Source organism: Pangasianodon hypophthalmus, chromosome 30 (assembly GCF_027358585.1).
Source record: "Pangasianodon hypophthalmus isolate fPanHyp1 chromosome 30, fPanHyp1.pri, whole genome shotgun sequence".
Taxonomy (NCBI): Eukaryota; Metazoa; Chordata; class Actinopteri; order Siluriformes; family Pangasiidae; genus Pangasianodon; species Pangasianodon hypophthalmus.
In genome coordinates this window covers 10,319,697-10,341,755 of record NC_069739.1, presented here as the reverse complement: position 1 = coordinate 10,341,755, position 22,059 = coordinate 10,319,697, and the positions used below count along the sequence as shown (strand labels likewise).

General features: G+C 40.3%; 1 protein-coding gene across 2 annotated transcripts; it reads left to right on the top strand.

Annotated features, from left to right (window-relative positions):
• Window positions 1-741: 741 nt before the first annotated feature.
• Window positions 742-15,225, top strand: naprt (nicotinate phosphoribosyltransferase). 2 transcript variants are annotated; one of them, XM_026917980.3, is made up of 13 exons: window positions 742-1,152; window positions 2,792-2,919; window positions 3,006-3,088; window positions 3,539-3,669; window positions 5,320-5,423; window positions 13,137-13,330; window positions 13,441-13,581; window positions 13,658-13,742; window positions 13,825-13,905; window positions 13,990-14,092; window positions 14,438-14,595; window positions 14,789-14,896; window positions 14,969-15,225. In XM_026917980.3, exons 1-13 carry the CDS (start codon window positions 933-935, stop codon window positions 15,026-15,028), a joined length of 1,596 nt encoding a protein of 531 aa, XP_026773781.3. In that variant the 5' UTR covers window positions 742-932; the 3' UTR covers window positions 15,029-15,225. The 2 variants fall into 2 exon arrangements, with proteins under 2 accessions (XP_026773781.3, XP_026773780.3); XM_026917979.3 differs by having other exon boundaries at window positions 746-1,152; window positions 5,320-5,435.
• Window positions 15,226-22,059: the final 6,834 nt, after the last annotated feature.

Sequence of the window (22,059 nt, the reverse complement as noted above, 5' to 3'; positions counted from 1 at the left end):
TTCTGTAAAGCTGCTTTGTGACAGTGTCCATTGTTAAAAGCGCTACACAAATAAAACTGAACCAAAATTGAATTGAATTGAACCTACATTCATACTTTGGGGTCCAAAATTCTGGGACCACACTGAAAATCTGGGATTTTTTTTTTATTATTTAAAATTGGACATAAACAGAAGGTTTTAGAATTTTGAAATATTTAAAACAAAGAAAATAAATGTCCAATATCTGGAATATTTAATATTCAGGATAGATTCTGCATTATTTCTAGGTCCCTATTTAAATGTAAACAAATCTGTGATATTGACAGTGTTAACTGGTTTGTACAAAAGGTCAGATTTTACTCATGACTAATCTCTTCTACTGAAGCATGTGTTCAGACGACACTCCGACAGATTTGATCTAAAATGGATCATAAGTTTTTTTTTAACAAACTTGTGGAGTCCATGCCGAGTGCACAGTCATTAAAGCAAAACGGGGGACATGCCAAATACTAAGAAACTCTGAAATTCATGTAAATATTCTAAGATTCTACTTTTCACTCAGGCTGTTGCCAGTAATATAATCTGTAATGAAAATTGTTATGTACAATGGAAAAGAATGCAAAATAGAAGCATTTTCACTAGTGCTCTCAGACTTTTGGACCCCACTGTATATGTTCTCGTTCCTTCTCCCAGCATGCACCTCTTTCATGAATATGAAAATATCTCTTTTATGTTATCTTTTGTGTTATCTCTTTACATATACACTAAAGGGAAACGCTTTCCCGCATTGACCGTTGCTGTAGGAATGCAGTTACGACACGTTATGCGTAAATGCAGAATGCGCTGCTTACGCGTAGCGCACAGCGTTCCCTTGCTCGCGTGGAGTACGCTTCCGGCCGTAGGCGTGCAATAAGTTACTGCCCTGAAGTCAGTGAGGACTTCGTCAGGCGAACATGGCGACAGAGCCCTCTGTGTGCCAGAGAGTGCCGCCACTGCTCACGGATTTGTACCAGTTCACTATGGCATATGCCTACTGGCGAGCGGGCAGGCACAATGAACACGCCGTGTTCGAGCTCTTTTTCCGGGACAATCCATTCGACGGCGGGTTCTCACTTTTTGCAGGACTGAGCGACTGTTTGAAGTTTCTGCGCGACTTTCGTTTCACAGATGAAGGTTAGTGGTGTAGACTCAGCTGAGCCAACTCAAAGCCCAGAGTTGTATACATTTAAGTATATCTCCATTCTAACTTATGAATGAACACGTGACCTTTAGTGTCCATCATGAAGTGTCCGAAGTTCACTCCTTGGGTTTGTTAATACCAGAGCACAGCGAGTCAGCGTTCACAAATAACGAACATTGTTGAGGTTATCATTCAACTTTACAATGTTCTCACAAAGAAAGAGGTCAGTCGGGGAACAGCAGGAATGGGGGAGAACATTCCAAAAAAATTCTCGCCAGACAGGGAACCTATGGTGCACACTAGGTGACTGCGGTTAAACCAGCCGCTCTTCCTGAAACCACGGTTAATCTAGCGGCTCGCGCAATTCAGGGGCGCGGCTTTTAGACACTTAGCGGTAGTAACACCGAAAGCGGAAAGCGAGCGCCCGCGAGCTCCTACACAACCAAAGCTACTTAACTTTTATACAAACTCAAATTTAAATAAATAACAAAAACAACACACAACAGGTCACAGTATTTATGAGTATCCAGCGTAAATGTTTTTATATTTGAACCTTTAGTTTTACTTTTAGAAACGTCATTATTATTATTATTATTATTATTATTATTATTATTAAAAGTAGTATTATATAAAATATAATAATACAAAATATATATTAATATAATAATAGAAAATATTATCATTATTATAAATCTAATCATGAATAAAATTTTTAAAAAATATAGATGGATCATTTCACAGAGGAAGTCTCTGACACCAAAAATATTAATTAAATTAAATTAAATTAATTAATTATTAAATATTAATATTTCCTTATGTACTGCTGAAATAAAAACGGACATTTCAAATCTGAACCAGCAGGCTATTTTGATTCATTATAAAAGGGACATTTCAAATTGGTAAATGAAAAAAAACCAACTGATATCAGTACATAAGGAAATATTAATATTTAATAATTAATTAATTTAATTTAATTAATATTTTTGGTGTCAGAGACTTCCTCTGTGAAATGATCCATCTATATTTTTAAAAATTTTATTCATGATTAGATTTATAATAATGATAATATTTTATATTATTATATTAATATATATTTTATATTATTATATTTTATATAATACTACTTTTAATAATAATAATAATAATAATAATAATAATAATAATGACGTTTCTAAAAGTAAAAGTAAAGGCTCAAATATAAAAACATTTACGCTGGATACTCATAAATACTGTGACCTGTTGTGTGTTGTTTTTGTTATTTATTTAAATTTGAGTTTGTATAAAAGTTAAGTAGCTTTGGTTGTGTAGGAGCTCGCGGGCGCTCGCTTTCCGCTTTCGGTGTTACTACCGCTAAGTGTCTAAAAGCCGCGCCCCTGAATTGCGCGAGCGGCCTGATTAACCGCAGTACTAGCTGTTCGGGTTCAGGACTAAGTAATGTCTTATTACCTGTTAGATTCATAGATGTGCAAATAAAATCAATACTCAATTAGCCAATATTTAGTAATTCCAGATTTATGGTTTATACAATAACTAGTTTATTCAGAAGCAGGCCAACGAACTGGCATATTACGTAAATATATTTTTAGCAGAAACTGACCATTACATATGTGTTAAAATTTATGTGTTCTACAGATGTGGAGTACTTGCGCACCGTGCTACCCTCAGACACACACCCTGAATTCTTCACCTACCTAAAAGGGTTAGACTCCTCCACTGTGTCTGTCAGTGCAGTAGCTGAGGGCACTGTCGTTTTTGCCAGGGTACATGCAGAAATCACACCCAATCTGTTTAACTTTCTGGTAAAACAGTGAGAAAGTATGGTGACTTATTATTTGTTATTATGTAGATACCTCTTTTGGAGGTGTCTGGCCCACTAGCTGTCGTTCAGCTGCTGGAAACCAGCCTTCTCTGTCTGGTCAACTATGCCAGGTATTATTATTATTATTATTATTATTGTTGTTGTTGTTGTTGTTGATGATGCCAATAATAGTACCTTGAGTTACTAATAAACTTTTTTTACTGTAATTCTATCTGAAACCCAAAAGTGCTTTACATACGTGATAAGTGATAAAATGGATAGATGCGTACATGTAAGAAAGTAAATTAAGATTTGGAAGTAAAACACATGCAAATAATTTTAGTATTAAACCCTATTAAAATAAATCAATCATTGTTTACAGTTAAAGGCTAATGTAAAAATGAAAGTATTAACATACACTTTTTTAATTTGAATTTATTCATATTATTCACAAATGGCTTTGTTACAGTCAAGTGATAACACAGGCTAGTGTTTAGCATTGTATATGTTTGGCTGTCAGAAAACCAATCTTTGTTGTTCATGTCAATACTCACTCTCTCCACATCTTTGTGTACTCTGAGCCTGGTGTGCACAAATGCTGCACGGTTTCGTCTAGCTGCAGGCCCCAGGCGGCGACTTATAGAAATGGGTCTGAGGAGAGCTCAGGGCCCAGATGGAGGCCTGACTGCTTCTCGCTACACGTATATTGGAGGTATATACACACAGATACATGCACTATAGTACACACATGGCAGATTTTCTTTTTTATGCTAATCGACAGTAGTACTAAGTAATATACTTTAAGATGAATAACTAAATAATGAGCTGTAGCAAGAATAAATTTAGTGAATTTGAAATTAACGACATGCATTCACTGTCTAATATACTCACTGTCCACTTTATTAGGAACACCTGCGCATTCATAGAGTTATCTAATCATAACTGATAACTCCAAGAACAGGAATCTGAAGCTATCGTGGGCACAGGCTCACCCAAACTGGATAGTTGAACATTAAAAAAATCACCTGGTCTTTTTCCAGTCATCAGCTGTCGAGTTTTGGTGAGTCTCTGCCCATGATGGCCTTAAATTCTTGTTCTTGGCTGACAGGAATGGAATTTGATGTGGTCTTTTGCTGTTGTAGCCCATCCACCTCAAGGTTTGAAGTGTTGTGCGTTCTGAGATGCTTTTCTGTTCCATAGTTGTAAAGAGTGTTTTTTTGAGTTACTATAGACTTCCTGCCAGCCCAGACCAGTCTGGTCATTCTCCTCTGATCTCTGTCATCAACAAGGTGTTTCAGCCTGCAGACTCTCTGCACACAGGTTGTTTTTTTTTGGGGGGCACCATTCCCAGATCAGATAAAATTACCCTTTATTGTCTCCCTTAGGAGAAATTCTGTGTAAACTCTGTAGACTGTTGTGTGTGAAAATCCCAGGAGATCAGCAATTTCTGAAACACTCAAACTAACCCAACTGGTACCAACAACCATGCCATGGTTAAGGTCACTGAGATCACATTTTTCCCCCATTCTGATGTTTTATGTGAACATGAACTGAAGCACTTTGCCTGTATCTGTATGAGTTTATGCATTGTGCTGCTGCCACATGATTGGCTGATTGGATAACTGCATAAATGAGCAGGTGTACAGGTGTTCCTGTTACAGTGACCGGTGGTATATTTTGATTTGCCATTCATTAACTGCTATAAAACAATACCTATAAATTCAGGCATCACTATCACTATGTGTCCTGTTACTGTCATCTCCAAAGAGAGAAAGTGCTCTCTACAATGACAAACAAGAAATTGCTAGAACCAGCATTAGCTACATTATTAATAAAGCAAATTAGACTATATGGCCAAAGTATGTGAATACCTGACCATCATGCCACCAGCATCGTGCATGCTTAATATCCCATTCCAAAGTTGGTCCCCCCTCTGCTGCTATAACAGCCTCCTGGGAATCTTCTGGGAAGGCTTTCCACTAGATCTTGGAACATGGCTATGGGAATTTCTGCCCATTCAGCCACAAGAGCATTAGTAAATTCAGGTATTGATGTCTTTCACACCAAACTTGGCAAACCATGTTTTCATGGACATCACTTTGTGCACAGGGGTATTGTCATGCTGGAACAGGTTTGGGCCCATTAGTTCCAGTGAAGGTAAACTGTGTCTTAAAGATACAACATACAAAGACATTATATTCAGTTGTGTGCTTTGAGGCAACAGTCTGGGGAAGAACCATATATGGGTGTGATGGTCAAGTGTTGAGGAAATTTTGGCCATATGGTGTACCATTTCATAAAATCCATTATTGTATGGGATTGAGGGAGCAAATGCACTTTCCATTTTTCTTTCTGACCTTAGGTTTTGACTTAACAACTAATGCTCTGGCTGGGCGTCTCTTTGGAATTCCAGTGGCAGGCACCATTGCACATTCTTACGTCACATCCTTCTCCTCTCTTGAGGAGGTGTGTCCACAGGTGTGTCATAACATGGAAGAACATTAACACGTAAGAGGTTGATTTTGAGACCAAGCCAACAACAACAACTTGTCTAAATTGCTTTAAAGCAGTGGTTCCCAAGCTTTTTCAGTCAAGCCCCCGCTTGCTAATCAAAAAAATAAATAAATAACCACACTGTGCAAAAGCCTTAGGCACCCCCTTTTTTTAATAGAAATTTTGTTATAGATGTGTGACACTTCCTTGTGGAGGAGATGGGAGGCAGGCTTGGGACAACTCAAAAAGTTGCTTTTTATTTTCCTTTTTATTTTCTTTTGCATTTCAGTGACTAGCACCACGCTTTGAGGCTTACACCAACATAAATACACATACAGTGCCTTGCAAAAGTATTCATACCCACTGAACTTTTCCACATTTTGTCACGTTACAACCACAAACAAAAATGTATTTTATTGGGATTTTATGCGATAGACCAACACAAAGTGGCACATAATTGTGAAGTGGAAGGAAAATAATAAATGGTGTCCAAAATTTTTTACAAATAAATATCTGAAAAGTGTGACGTGCATTTGTATTCAGCCCCCTTTACTCTGATACCCCTAACTAAAATCCAGTGGAACCAATTGCCTTCAGAAGTGACCTAATTAGCAAATAGAGTCCACCTGTGTGTGATTTAATCTCAATATAAATATAGCTGTTCTGTGAAGCTCTCAGAGGTTTGTTAGAGAACATTAGTGAACAAACAGCATCATGAAGACCAAGGAACACACCAGACAGGTCAGGGATAAAGTTGTGGAGAAGTTTAAAGCAGGGTTAGGTTATAAAACAATATCCCAAGCCTTGAACATCTCACGGAGCACTGTAAAATCCATCATCTGAAAATGGAAAGTGTATGGCACAACTGCAAACCTACCACGACATGGCCGTCCACCTAAACTGACAGGCCGGGCAAGGAGAGCATTAATCAGAGAAGCAGCCAAGAGGCCCATGGTAACTTTGAAGGAGCTGCAGAGATCCACAGCTCAGGTGGGAGAATCTGTCCACAGGATAACTATTAGTCGTGCACTCCACAAATCTGGCCTTTATGGAAGAGCGGCAAGAAGAAAGCCATTGTTGAAAGAAAGCCATAAGAAGTCCCCTTTGCAGTTTGCGACAAGCCATGTGGGGGGACAGCAAACATGTGGGAGAAGGTGATCTGGTCAGATGAGACCAAAATTGAACTTTTCGGCCTAAACATACAGCCAGAGCTACAATGGAATGGTTTAGATCAAAGCATATTCATATGTTAGAATGGCCCAGTCAAAGTCCAGACCTAAATCCAATTGAGAATCTGTGGCGAGACTTGAAAATTGCTGTTCACAGACGCTCTCCATCCAATCTGACTGAACTTGAGCTATTTTACAAAGAAGAATGGGCAAAAATTTCACTCTTTAGATGTGCAAAGCTGGTAGAGACATGCCCCAAAAGACTTGCAGCTGTAATTGCAGCGAAAGGTGGTTCTACAACCACAGACTGAGGGCATCTTGCAGGATTGTTTTGCTCTGACGGACTGGGATGTGTTTAAAGCTGCAGCCACACTTGTGTTGATAACATCGTGCCCACCATACAAGTCAGGAAGTTCCCCAATCAGAAGCCCTGGATAAACGGTCAGGTACACCACATGCTGCATGCTCGATCTTTTGCATTTACAACAAGCAACGAGACAGAGTTCAAAGCTGCAAAGTACGGACTGAGAAGAGCCATTACAGCGGCTAAAAGACAGTACAAAGAGAAGCTGGACAGTTTCTACTCTACTGCCGATGCCGGAAGGATGTGGCAAGGCCTGCAGCACATCACAGACTACAACACAACCACAAACACTACTATCAGCCCCTCAGACAGCCTGCCGGATGACCTCAACACTTTCTACGCCCGCTTCGAGACCTCCAGCGTCGACACAGAGAGGAGGCACACACACACTCGGACCACCCAATCTCCCCCCCCCCCCCCCGTCTCATCAGCTATGGTACACAAAGCACTGAGGAAGATCAACCCCTACAAGGCAGCAGGGCCAGACAACATTCCTGGGCGGGCCCTCAGAGCTTGTGCTACAGAACTGGCTGATGTACTCACTTCCATCTTTAACCTCTCCCTCAGTCAAAACACCATCCCAACCTGCTTCAAAACCACAACAAAAATCAAAATCAAAACCACAAAATTATGAAGTGTTTTGAGAGAGTGGTGCTGACCCACATTCAGAGCAGCATGCCCGACACTTTGGACCCCCTGCAGTATGCATACCAGACCAACAGGTCCACAAATCAGATGCCATTGCTGCTGCCCTCCATATTTCCCTCTCTCACCTGGAAGATAAGGACAGCTACCAAAATGGATGCAGCTGGAGAGTCAGATTCGCTCTTTTGGCTCAAGGGTAGTTGATGGGAGAGCAGCAACAGTGTCTGGCTGATCTTGACACAAAGATCAACCTCCTGTCAAAAGCCCTTGCTTCCACTGCTGCGCTTCGCATTCCTGCTTCAACAGTCAACAGCGCGGCGATGCTAGCTCTGGACAAGTTTGCCAGCAATGCCTCTCTGTGTAAGGGATTCCTCCTGCAATGTTCGTTATATTTGTCTAGCCAGGAGGGGATATCTGAGTCACAGAAAATCGCATGCTTTGTGAATCTGCTCACTGGCAAAGCACTGAAGTGGGCCATGGCTGTATGGGAGAAAGGAGGCAAACTGACATCGTCCTATGAGAGGTTCACGGAATTGTTCCGTTGGGTGTTCGATCATTCACTAGAGAGCAAGGAGGTCAGCAACTCCTGACACTCAACCAAGGTTCCATTTTCTCAGGAATTTCTGTGCGGTGAACCAGGAAGATTGGGCTCGGTTCCGGCCTTGGACTGAGTATGCCCAGAACTCAGCAACATGGTTAACACCTTTCCAGTGTGTGCTTGATTACCAACAACCCCCCTCCCCCACCACGCTGTTCCCCTGGAATGCAAACCCCGCTGACTCCTGACTCCCCAGCCATAGATGAGTGGTTCAAGCAGAGTGAGCAGGTGTGGGAGAACACACATTAACGCCTAGAAAAAGTGGCACACACCAACAAGGAAAACGCAAACCGTCATCGTCAAGAAACTCTGCTACCATCCTGAAGATTGAGTCTGGTGGGCTACAAAGGATCTCAGAAACCTGCAAGCCCTAAGCCCAAGGTTCCAGTACCAAAGACTGCATACCCCAGGGAGCTGAACCACTTCAGACCTGTTGCCTTAACCTCCCACCTGATGAAGACCATGGAGAGGATCATCCTCTGTCACCTCCGTCCCTTAGTGAGCACAGTGCTCGACCCACTGCAGTTTGCATATTGGCCTGGCATTGGTGTGGACGACGCAGTGATCTACCTGCTGCACCGGGCACTGCTTCACCTGGAGACCACCGGGAGCACTCTGAGAGTCATATTCTTTGACTTCTCCAGTGCTTTCAACACGATACAGCCAGCACTGCTGCGTGGGAAGCTGGAGCAGTCGGGGGTGGATGATCACCTGGCTGCATGGACAATTGACTACCTTATCAACAGACCACAGTATGTAAGGTTGCGTGACTGTGTGTCTGAAGTGGTAGTCTGCAACACCGGTTGTGATGATACAGCCATTGTTGGATGTGTATCTGATGGGAATGAACAGGAATACAGGGACGTCGTCAAGGACTTTGTTGACTGGTGTGAGTGTAACCACTTGCACTTGAACACCAGTAAGACAAAGGAGATGGTGATTGACTTCCGGAGAAGGAGAACACAGCACCACATGCCAGTGACCATCCAGGGCTTGGACATTGAGTTGGTGGATAGGTTCAAGTACCTAGGTGTCCACCTAAACAATAGACTGGACTGGCTGGATAACACTGATGCTTTGTACAAGAAGGGCCAGAGTCGCCTCCACCTGCTGAGGAGACTTGGGTCCTTTGGAGTGTGCAGGACATTATTAAGGACATTTTACAATACTGTGGTGGCCTCCGCAATTCTCTGCGCTGTAGTGTGCTGGGTGGGAGGCAGTACAGAGCGGGACAGGAAGAGACTGAACAAGCTGGTTAGGAGAGCCAGCTCTGTCCTGGGCTGCCCACTGGACTCTGTGGAGGTGGTGGGTGAGTGGAGGATGTTAGCCAAGCTGACATCTATTATGAACAACACCTCTCACCCCCTGTATGGGTCTGTGGAGACCCTGTGTAGCTCTTTCAGCAGCAGACTGCTACACCCCCAGTGTAGGAAGGAGCGCTACCGCAGGTCATTCATACCAGTGGCTGTCAGACTTTACAACACCGCATTACAGTGATGTTCAGATGTGCAATATTTTATAATTTTATATAATTTTATTTCTTACAACACCGCATTACTGTGATGTTCAAATGTGCAATATTTTATAAATTTTATATAATATTATTTCTTTTATTATTCCTAAGGTGTATTTATAGTTTTAACTTTTCTTTCTTCCTTCCTTTTCTTTCTTCCTGCACTTTAACTGTCTGTGAGCTGCTGTGAGAAGTAAATTTCCCCACTGTGGAATCAATAAAGTTTATCTTATCTTATCTTATCTTAGGTACATCGGCCCATATAAAATCACGTAAGCTCGACCTACCATGCCACTGTGGAATAGCACCCTCCTTCCACGTTTCATGCCTGAAGACCGTCACACATGGACCACTGGCCACTGACATGCCCCTTGTTATTCCACCCGCACCACTGGAGATCGAAGGTCAACCTGTGTACCAAGTCAGATCCATAATCAACTCACACCACAGAAAGGGTAAACTGAAGTATCTCGACTATCTCGAGTATATCTTGAATGGCAGGGGTATGGTCCTGAGGAGAGTGCTGGATCCCGTCTCACAACATCCTTGACCCCAGCCTGTGCCAAGAATTCCACACCTGACACCCAGAACACCCAGGGCCTCATCCTAGGGGGAGGACTATGAGGAACAGTGCTCCCGGAGTGAGTCCTTCAGGGTGGGGCTGTTTCAGGTCACCTCCCTCATCCACCAAGAACTCTGTTTCCTAGAACACACCGTGGCCTACAAACATGGCTGCCCCGGACTACACTTCCCAAACACATGAACTCTGTCACGTTCATAATCACCGGACTTCTAATTATGCACACCTGATCACACTTGCACCTATATAAACAGACCATGGACATTCAGTCAGTTGCGAAGTAATGCTCAGTGTGTCACTATTTAATCTTACCAAGCTGATCTTTTTTCTTTCTACCTGGTTTTTGAATTTTTTAAATTGCCCTTTGTGGTTTGCACATTGGATGATTTTTGCCTGTTTTGTGATTACATTTTTGCTTTATGATATTTGGATTTGTCTGCCTTTTTTTTTTCTTCAAAATAAGCTCTCTCTGCAATTGCACCCACTTCCGCCTACCTTACCTGACACTTTACAGAATTTTTTTTACACGTTTTTGCACTTTACAGCAAGACTTTTGCACTATATATATTCTCCTCCGAAAGTATTGGAACACCAAGGCACGTTCTTTTGTTTTTGTTATACACTGAAGACATTGGGGTCTGAGATCAAACGATGAATGAGATGATGGATCAGAATTTCAGTTTTCATTGCCTGATACATCTAGATGTGTGAAACAACTTAAGTCAAGTCAAGTGGAGTTTACTGTCATTTGAACCATATACAGCCAGTTACTACATAGTGAAACGAAACAACGTTTCTCCAGGACCAAGGTGCTACATAAGACAAACACAGAACAACACAGAACTACAAGGGACTACATAAATTTACATAAAATGCACAAGTGCAAACATGTGCAGACAGCACAAGACAGTACAATGACTACTGGGATAGACAATGGGCACAGTAATTCCCAGTGCAGCGCGGACCAGTACACAGTTCTATTAGAAAGTGAATCCAGTGACAATAGTGCAAAAAGTACAATATAAGTTGCTGAAATAGTGTAAACATAAGAAGTAGCAGCCCATGTACAGTATAATAAATATTGTAGCAGCATAATGTAATGTGCAAAAACTTGCAAAAAACATTAGTCTTAAAATAAACAAAACATTTCCTTTGACTATCTATTTCTATGCAACTTTCAAGTGAGCAAAAATATAGAAACACTTTTATATTTGGTTGCATATCCCTTGCTTGCAATAACCTCATCATGATGGCGACCCACTCACATCACCAGACTGTTGCATTCTTCTTTTGTGATGCTTTTCCAGGATTGGAAAACTGATTCTTTCAGTTGTTATTTGTTTTGGGGGATTTCTCTCTTCAGTCTTGTCTTCAGGAGGTGAAATGCTGCTCAACTGGGATAAGGTCTGGTGATTGACTTGGCCAGTCTAAAACCTTCCACTTTTTTTCCCTGATGAAGTCCTTTGTTGTGTTGGCAGTGTGCTTTGGGTCATTGTCTTGCTGTATGATGAAGTTCCTCCTGATTAGATTTGATACATTTTTCTGTAAACTGGCAGACAGACTGTTTCTGTAGACATCTGTATTTATTCCGCTGCTACCATCACGAATTACATCATCAATTAAGATTAGTGAGCCTGTTCCAGAAGCAGCCATGCAAGCCCAAGCTATGACAAAACTTCCACTGTGCTTGACCAATAAGCTTGTATGTTTTGGGTCATGAGCAGATCCTTTCTTTCTCACTTTGGCCTTTCCATCACTTTGATAGAGGTTAATCTTGGTTCCATAACTTTTGTGGCTCATCTCTGTATTTCTTTGCAAATTCCAGTCTGGCCTTCTCATTCTTACTGCTGATGAGTGGTTTGGATCTTGTAGTATAGTCTCTATATTTCTGCTTTTGAAGTCTTCTTCGAATGGTGGATTGTGTTTTTGGGTTTTTCTTCACAGCTCTCACAATGTTTCACCAACTGCTGCTTTCCTTGGCCGACCTGCTCAATGTCTGGTTGTTAGTACACCAGTGGTTTCTTTCTTTTTCAGGACATTCCAAATCGTTGTATTGGCTATGCCCAATGCTTTCGTAATGGCTCTGATTTTCCCGCTTTTCTCAGCTTAAAAATGGCTTGCTTTTCTCCCATAGACAGCTCTCTGTACTTAAGGTTGGTTTATCCCTTTTAACAACAAAGGCAGTCTTTACAGGCGAAACCCAGGGCTCAGACCAAGACTAGACATTTAGAGCTATTAATTGTTTAAACAATCAATCTAACAGGGTGCAACTGGGCAACAAGAAGCACCTGTCCGTCACATGTTCCAATAATTTGTTTAACACATCTAGATGGCACATATCAGGAAATGAAAGCTGAATTTCTGATCTATCTCATGTTCAACATTTTGATCTTGAACCCAAATGTCCTCAGTGTATAATAAAAAGAAAAGAATTGGCCTTGCTCTTCCAGTACTTTCAGAGGAGACTACAATAAAACTACATAGCTTAGAAGGAAAATTTGTACATTTCAAATCAATAAAATAGTTTGGCCATATTTGACACACATTTCAGAGAAGTTTTAGTGGACTGTATCATTTAAAACCAAACTTCACAGGCTTTAACTTGTACTGTTAGAAAGAACAAAGGCTAAAATCATGAATACACATTAACTATTGTGTTGTGTATGTAACTGAAAATATCTAACCACTTAAAACAACAGTTCATATTAATCATCTGTCCCTCAACGCCCCTCCATAACTCACCTAATGCTAAGCAAGGCTAACATTTTATATACCTTTGCAAATATTTAATGTCTTTTATTTTTAATCTCACTGCAGACTCTGGTGCCCTTGAGAGGTGGTGACCCCGTTGAGCTTGTCCCTCTGGTAAAAGACTGGTTAGGACATGTATGTCAGTTACTAGGAGCTAAGCCAGAGCTGGTGCGTGAGGGAGAGCTTGCTGCTTTCCTGTCCTATGCCATCGCTTATCCTTGTAACTTTCTCCCTGTGATTGACAGCTACAGTGTCAGCAGGTAACACAATGTCCTGTTTCTCAAAGTAAAATCAGTTTATTCATTTTTGTGTCATGCAGTGTGTTGGAAAAAAGAATATGAAATTTTGTACGTGTCCTTTTTTATTGCAGTAGTGGCTTGCCCTGTTTCTGTGCTGTTGCCCTGGCGCTTTGTGAGCTGCAATATCAGCCTCTGGGTGTAAGGCTGGATAGTGGAGATCTCTGTAGGCAATCTCTGGAAGTGTGTAATGTTTTCAGACAGTGCAGCAAGCAGTAAGTTTTGTCACTTACAGATATTATAGTTGTTTAAAGACCTCTGATACTCAGTAGTTTATCTGTCTCCCACTAGATTCTCAGTTCCTGCATTTGAGTCACTCATCATTGTTGGTACGAACACTATGTCTGAAAAAAGTCTTTCTGAACTCAACAAGAGAGTAAGAGATTCCTTTATAGTAAAAATATTTCACTATAGCCCAAAATTACATCATAGTAAATGTTTTCCTCCCACTCTGTCAGGATAATAAGATTGATGTAGTGGGAGTTGGAACTCATCTTGTTACATGCACAAGTCAACCCTCACTTGGTTGTGTATATAAGGTAACCACTGAATAGTTCTAGAGAATACTAGTAAATGCATCCAGATACAATCTGAAGAATCATGCATAGATTTTCTCTTATTAGCTGGTAGAGGTTGGAGGTCGGCCTAGGATGAAGCTGAGTGAGGACCCAGAGAAAAGTACACTGCCAGGCAGAAAGGCAGTATACAGACTGCTGGACACTGATGGTAAGGACCCTTTCCAGGCTCCTTGCTACTGCAATCTTTCCCATGTAATTCAATGAACCCAATTTGTGGGCACTTGCACTCCTTTTTGTTTCATCTGTTTATCCCTTAAAATATTTAGTACTTAAAAAGACAGAAATATGATTTTTGATTCAGAAAAAAAGGAAATGTCTAAATGTTTTCACCATTTATTATTATTAAGCAAGTTCATAAAAATGCTTAAAATAGAATGGGGTCTAAGATCTAGTCTTCTACTGTCAACTGAGATGTAGTATTGTTGTTTATGTTCCCTAGTTACTCTCTGACCTTTTCTCTACCCTCTTCACATATTGATTTCACCACTCCCAGGTCATCCTCAAATGGATCTCATATGCCTATCAGAGGAGCCTGCCCCAAAGGTGGGAGAGCCCTTTAATTGTCACCCTTTAGGGCTAGATAAGGCTGTCCAATCAATCACACCTGCCCAGGTGACAAACCTACAATTAGATGTCTTCTCCCATGGAGAGGTAATCTCCAATCCCCATTCCACTATTAGTTCGTTATGAATGTTTTTATTCTGAAGATATTTTATGAATTTCCAGACTTTTTCACTGAATTTGAATACTTTCCAAAATACCCCAACATGTCGTCATGTGTCCGAAATAAAAAATATCTGACAAAAAAGTCTGACCTGAATGTTCTTCAATGATGTATTTCCAGATTATGCTTCCCCTGTGCAGTGCATATGAGAGTCGAGTACATGCACAGACCTCCATTCAGGCCTTGTACCCCCATCACAAAAAACTGGAGGAGCCAGTGTCTTACACAGTGAGTGTTTAATATACCTAAAATTAATACTAAAAGTATTATTTTTAAAATCTGTGTATTTGTCTTTCACAGGTGGCTGTGTCAGAGAGAATTTATTCTCTTATATCTGACATCAGAAGAGGAATCAGCTAACACAGCAATTTCCTGTTCCCAGCTGAGCCACCAAGCTTCATCTTTGGCAGAGACTGTTTTGTATTACACATTTTTGCACAGTTGTACTCTACTACTATCATGATTCTGTGCTTATGTATGTTTTATGAATATGTTGACTATCCTTATATTCTACTAAGGATACCATTATGCTAGTAATAAAAAAAATCTGACCTCTCTTTTTTGCATTTGACTAAACTAGACTACATGAGTTCCTTAGTACAGTATACTATAGGCTGTGCTGGTGAATATTATATCGCTGCAGCATTCTGTATGCAATCAGCCATAACATGAAAACCACTGACAGGTAAAGTGAACAACATTGATTTATCTAGTTACAGTGGCACCTGTCAAGGGGTGGGATATATTAGGCAGCAAGTGAACAGACAGTAATTGAAGTTGGTGTGTTGGAAGCAGGAAAAATGGGCAAGCGTAAGGATCTGAACCCCTTTGACAAGGGCCAAATTGTGATGGCTAGGCAACTGGGTCAGAGCATCTCCAAAATGTCAGGGCTTGTAGGGTGTTCCTGGTATGCAGTGGTTAGTACCCACCAAAAGTGGTCCAAGAAAGAAAAAACGGTGAACTGGCAACAGGTTCATGGATGCCCAAGGCTCACTGATGAATGTGGGGCACAAAAGCTAGCTGATCCAGTTTGATCCAGCAGAAGAGACAATGTTAGGCAGGTGGTTTTACTGTTATGGTTGATCGGTATAGTAATGGCTGGACATCACACTGTATTTCATATGCTTTAAATGTACTGTATAAATTCTGTCTTTGGTTTATATGATTAGTACATTACATTAATCTGAGATTGAAATAGTTTATGTAACAAAAAGATTAAAAACATTTTTAATTACACAGCCACATAGGTTCTAGTCAACATGTAAATTTTGTGCACATGTTCACAAGTAGCTGGCTGTGAACACAATCATCTAAATGTGAATTTACTTAAATACTTGAATCTTTACAGTCATAGGCATTACCGAACACACTACTCTTCTGCAGTCTGAAATTTCCTTCTATGTACTCACATGGACATACACAACAGCGCCATCTCGTGGTCTTTTTGGTACACAGAAACGCTGCTGACCATAAATACATTACATTCCTTACCCTCCCCATAGAATTTCAGCCTCCTGTCTTAAAAAGGTTAATATGACTATGTCAGTGTGTACCAGAGTTTGTTTTTCTTACAACAATGATCAAAACAAGCATGTCTCAGACTTTGTTTTTTTTAATGCACAAAGTCCTTCAAATACCTTGGTCTAGAGACAGTTCTTTGTGAGCATCTTTCAAGTTGCACCCCTTCTGGTAACCCTTTGAGTGTGCCCTGGGCCTGTGTCTCTTACTATTTTTATATAGACTAAGCCCCACTGACATACTGATATTCTCTGATGGTTCAATAGGCAACAAATGTGGTCCTGCAATCTTTGTTTCAATCAGTTTCTTATTCTCTTGTCTAGCCAGGATCTGGTCTACATGTCTACACAGTGTGCTACCATCTTCTGTAACCAGGAATCCATTTTGGTCCCTGACTGAAGTTTCTCCACTGCAAACCTTCTCCCTGTTAACTGTTTGCCATGATGTTCTTTTTGTTTGTGCTACTTCTTTTCCAACTTTTTTGTCGCAGGTCAGGGTGAAGTAGATCTAATTTTGACTGTAATTTCCTTCCTTGTAATAGTTTGGCAGGTGACAACCCAGTTGTTAACTGTGGTGTAATATGGTAACTAAACAGCACTCTAGACACTGTAGTAGACATACTACCTTCTCCAGACTCAATGATTAGAATGTCCATACTGCTTGTTCAAAACATCCCTTTGATGCAGGATGGTATTGGGCTGAAGTGATGTGTACAGTGCCATTCAACTCAGAACTCACAAAACATGTTTGAAGCCATTTCTGGCAGTTCCTGATTGGAAAGGTTTTCCTTAAGCACACCATGGTGATGGACAATGTTGCAGGTGTTATGGGGTAAACATCTATCCATTTTGAATAAGCGTCTATCACAATAAGGAACATTTGACGAGGATCATTTGACATTTGACCAAAAACATCCAGAATAATGTATGTGAAATCTCTGAAATGGCTTACTTGGGTGAAGTGGAGCGGGTGCTGGTGTTTTACGATGTTCTTGCCATGTGGCACAGCCTTTGACTAGAGCTTCTATGTCTGTGTCCAGCTTTGTCTATCAGAAATAACTTTGGGCCAATGCCTGTGTATATTCTGGATGTGCCTATGTTGCAACAATCACATGTTTGCCCTGCTCCCGTCCTGTACACTTAACATATGCCTCACTGTGGCACTGTGACCAACACTTTAAGACATACTGCCTAAAGCTGGACAGTACATGATCTTTACCTGTCCAGCTACTGATCTTCACTGCTGATATCAGGGTGATTAACTCCATCCTGTCCTCTCACTCAGCCTTCATGGAGTTTACAGGCAGTGGAAGCTAACTCATGGCATCTGTGTTGCCATGGTGCTTGTCTGGCTTGTTGCTGATCTCGTACTCCTAGTCACATAACCATTTGAAGCACCGATTTCTGTTTGTTAAAGAGAGAAAGCAATGGCTCATGGTCTGTTCAGTTTTGACTGTACATGTACTTGTGGAAATGCTGTATTCAGAACATGATAGCTAAGCCTTCTTTGTCTAGTTGTGAATAGTTGGGCTCGGCAAGCATCAGTGTTTTTGAGACAAAGCTATTGGCTTCTCTTGCCCATCAGTCATTAGCTGAGACAAAACTGTTCCTATGCCATAAGGCAATGCGTCAGTGGACAAGACCAGGTCTTTCTGTCTAACATAATGCACACGTACATGTGTAGATGTAGATGACACACACACCAGCTTAATAAAGTTGAGGAATGTGTAAAGGACATTAGACACTAGATGCTTATTTACTTCCTTTTACTTAATTCTGACAAAACAGAAGTACTTGTACTAGGACCACATGCAGTAAGAAGTAAGTGATTACATGTGCAGCAGTAAAAGACCTTGGTGTGATTATTGATTCCAGTCTTCATTTGAAGCTCATGTAGATAATATTACTAGAATAGGCTTTCAGAAATATTGCTAAGATAAGAAATATAATGTCACTACACAATGCAGAAAAATTAGTTCATGCTTTTGTTACCTCTAGGTTGGATTATGGTAATGCCTTACTGTCTGGATGTTCCAGTAGGTGCATAAACAAGCTTCACTTAGTCCAGAATGCACTAGAACAGGAAGGTATGACTACATCACCATTATATTATCCACACTGCATTGGCCCCCAATCAAATTTTGCATTGATTATAAAGCCTACTTTGATCAAAGGGTGCAGGCTATTTGGTGGTACATCGAATAGTGAAGGCTACAGCATGGGATAGAGCTTCTCTTACAAAGCCCCCAGTTATGGAACAGCCTTCCAATTAGTGTTCAGGGCTCAGACACAGTCTCAGTGTTTAAATCTAGTCTGAAAACATTTGTTTAGTCAAGCCTTTTGTGAATGGTTTCTTTCTTAGGTAAAAGAGCATTCAGGCCTGCTCTTTTACCTAAGAAAAAAACCATTCACAAAAGAACCCACAGGCGTAGAGTGTTGTGGTAAACTGGGATGTCTGGATGCTGTCTCCCGCCACATCTCACGTGTTCACTCAAGTTTTTTGATGGTGGAGTGGCTAGCCGCTTTATGTCCCAGGGTGCCCTCATGTCTGTTTTACCTTCTGGCTCTCTGTTTTAGTTATGCTGTTATAGCTAGTCTTGCCGGACTCTGCACGCAGAGTACATTGTCCTTAACCATTATGGGACAAAAAACATCTCTTCCCTCTCTCCTTCTCTCTGTCGAGCTACACATGCTAGGCCTGAGATATCAGTGATCCCGACCCCTTCTGCCTGATCCATCCTGATGCCGTACTTCTGGTTGGAGTTCTCATCGGTTGGAGATGCTGCTGGGGGTGGCCCCACAGGGAGATGGCTTTGGACTTCGGTTCATATGGGCAGTTGTACTGTGATGGCTTGGGACTGTGATTGCGGTGAGCAGTTTTGCACTCAGGTCTCCATCAGTGGACAGTGGATAGGTTCAACAAAACAGACTTCATGTGAAAACTGTAATGAATTTCCTGGTTACACAATTGCACTATTTGTCCATGTAGTACACAGTTATAGAAGGGAATTATTTATAATTGCACTATCAGTTGTCACCCAGATGAGAATGGATTCCCTTTTGAGTCTGGTTCAAGGTTTCTTCCTCATATCATCTCAGGGAGTATTTCCTAGCCACCGTCGCCTGTGGCTTGCTCCTTAGGAATAAATTCATACATTTACAATTTATATCCTGAATGTATTTATTTCTGTAAAGCTGCTTTGTGACAATGTCCATTGTTAAAAGCGCTATACAAATAAAATAGAATTGAATTAAATGCTGGATATGCAGACTGATGTCCTCTTATTTGAATTACATTTTAATCAGAGAAATTTGCTAAATTTGGGTGCCTATGTATTTCCTGTAATAACTTTAGTTAACTCCAGACAGAAGCTTTTATGCAGGAGGACTTTTAGAAGGCTATTTGGTGGGTGGGATTGTAGAAGACTGGAGTTCTATTACATGCAACCTAAGATCAGAAATAACGTCTAAACAAGCTATATCATAGCATTTTTTACGGAAGCTCTGTGCTGAAACTAAGCACATTATACTATCAAAAAAACTCAATATGGAGAAAGTTTACTGTAGGAGTTTTAAATAATAACCCTGTAAACTTGGTATGTGACATGGATGTAAGCAAATTGCACTTGGTACTTATTTTATATACCATTATTTTCAAATGATCAAAATATGAAAAAGAATTGAATATGAAACTAAGTGGAAACACTTAATACTCAGTATGAAGAATTTTTACTGCTGGTAACTGCCATTGATGCAGCAGGCCCCAGCACCAGTCACCCTGAAACACAGCCAAACACTACCATCAAACTTGCACGAAGTTATTTTTTTCCAGATTACATACTGAATACTGAATGCATATGAATATGCATTATTTAATGTACATACACCACATAAAGGAAGTGCTTGTCTGGCATGGAGCCAGTTTAAACCAGATTAGTGACATCCAGTGCAGACCAACCCCAGAAGCCCACTCTGGGGAAAAGAGGCCCTCAGTGGGTGGAAGTTTTTGCCAAATAGGGAAGTTAGCGAAGAAAAATGGTAGGTAGCTGTAGAAATAATTCAGTGATGATTGGCATTTATGCTAGCATTCAATTTTAACTTTAACTTAACTTTTAATAGTTCCTTTCACGTATCTATATTTACCAGGTTTAATTGTTTGTTTTTTTAACAGATCTATGTAAAGTTACCAGGAATTCATCTTAGAAAACTACAAGGCAAAGCACCAATTACTGTAATTGTTGTAATAAAGATGTCATTTCTAGTTTAAACTTTCCGTATTTATCAAATAGCAAACTAGGGAAACAAAACCATAAAGAACTGTTTACACACAAGTAATGTTTAATCCAATAAATATTTAGATATTTGGTCAAGTTTATCCTACACATCTACGCCACTGACTCCACCTCTGAGTAACATTCACTGGTTTCTTGGTCCATATCTATTTCAGCAAAAAAATGAGCTCGTGACAGAGCATGTCCGTTTGTCAGCATAGAGAGTTGAGGTGTTTTTTTTTTTACTTGTGTTTTAAAATGTAACAATTTCCTGTTTAGCCTGATATTTTTCACAAGCACACTTTGAAGGCTTGCAGTTTGTCATTTAAGCACAATGTCTCGTGCTGCAGCTGGATGGTTGTTCAAGCCAGTGATGTTGCTTTTTCATATTGGCCGCTAGAGAGCAGCATCGGGTTTCTTTAATGCCAAGGTCACGAGGCAATCTGCAGCTTATGCGGTCATTCTTCATGGTTAGGCTACACCGTGAAAAAAAAAAAATCACTGTTATATAAAAAAGTAAAGAAATGGCAGCAGCGTTGACGGTAAGTTAGCATATATAAAAAAAATATATAAAAACAAATGATGTGACAAAAACATTAAAATAAAAACAGTACACCTTATAGAACATTTCTCAGATTATTGTTTTGTGTGCACATACAAATCATATGCATCTGCAGAAAACTGTGCTGTTGACAACAAGCAAAAATGACATTACATTTATTTTTAATAAAATGATTCACCATTCATTAAAAGCTTATTTTCTGTAGTTGGCTGACAGCTAATCATGTGTTTTCTATGACAAAACTATAATTATGATTTCCTTAAATAATTAATCTACTGCAATCATAACAAACAGGACCCAGAGGAGTTGTGAGAATGAGGTTTATTAGCAAGACAGTCCACAATCCAAAACAGAACAAAGGACAAGTAAAAAAAGAGTAGTATGCAAACAAGGCAAGGATCCAACACTATATAGCAAACACAAGACCAGGCTCAAGATAACAGAGCTTGGAAAAGCAGGCCAACATTATTAATAACATAGCTTTGAACAAAAATAAATTGAGAGGCTACCACACTTTTGTTATCGGTTGCTATCTAGTGAATTTTTAGAGCAAGCCTGTAATCGGCAGTTGACAGTCGACATCTATAGTACAGTCTGGCAACTCTTTTCAGATGGCTTTAGATGTACCTTTGTTCAGCTGAGTTCAAGGTAATATCATTAACCAGGGTTGCCAGTTGTCAGCAAAATTTCCAGCCCAACTACATCTCAAATCCACAGAAAACACTTTAAACTAGTACAAAAAAATCGGGCATTGGAAAAGGAGGACATGTTTCTACTCTTTCTCAGCTTTTGCATGCGGGGAAAGTATTTCACACACTTTAAGTACAGACTTTAATCCCTGCATAATCTACTTCTCCCTTAATAAATCTTTATATGTAGGTAGCTTACAATAGTATCTTGTTCTGTATCATAGACACACTGTCTCACTTACACTGTGTCATTTTGAGGAACAGTATTAGATTTAATTCAGATTATTTGCTATAAAACAAGATTTTGACAGCTGTGGAGTGTTTTTAATACTAGGCCAATTTGGCAACCCTG

Coding starts and splice junctions, on each gene's coding strand:
- naprt (XM_026917979.3), top strand. CDS start 933: ATGGCGACAGAGCCCTCTGTGTGCCAGAGAGTGCCGCCACTGCTCACG. Junction 3,670..5,319: donor TCGCTACACGTATATTGGAG/GTATATACACAC, acceptor TTCTGACCTTAG/GTTTTGACTTAACAACTAAT. Junction 13,582..13,657: donor TTCAGACAGTGCAGCAAGCA/GTAAGTTTTGTC, acceptor GTCTCCCACTAG/ATTCTCAGTTCCTGCATTTG.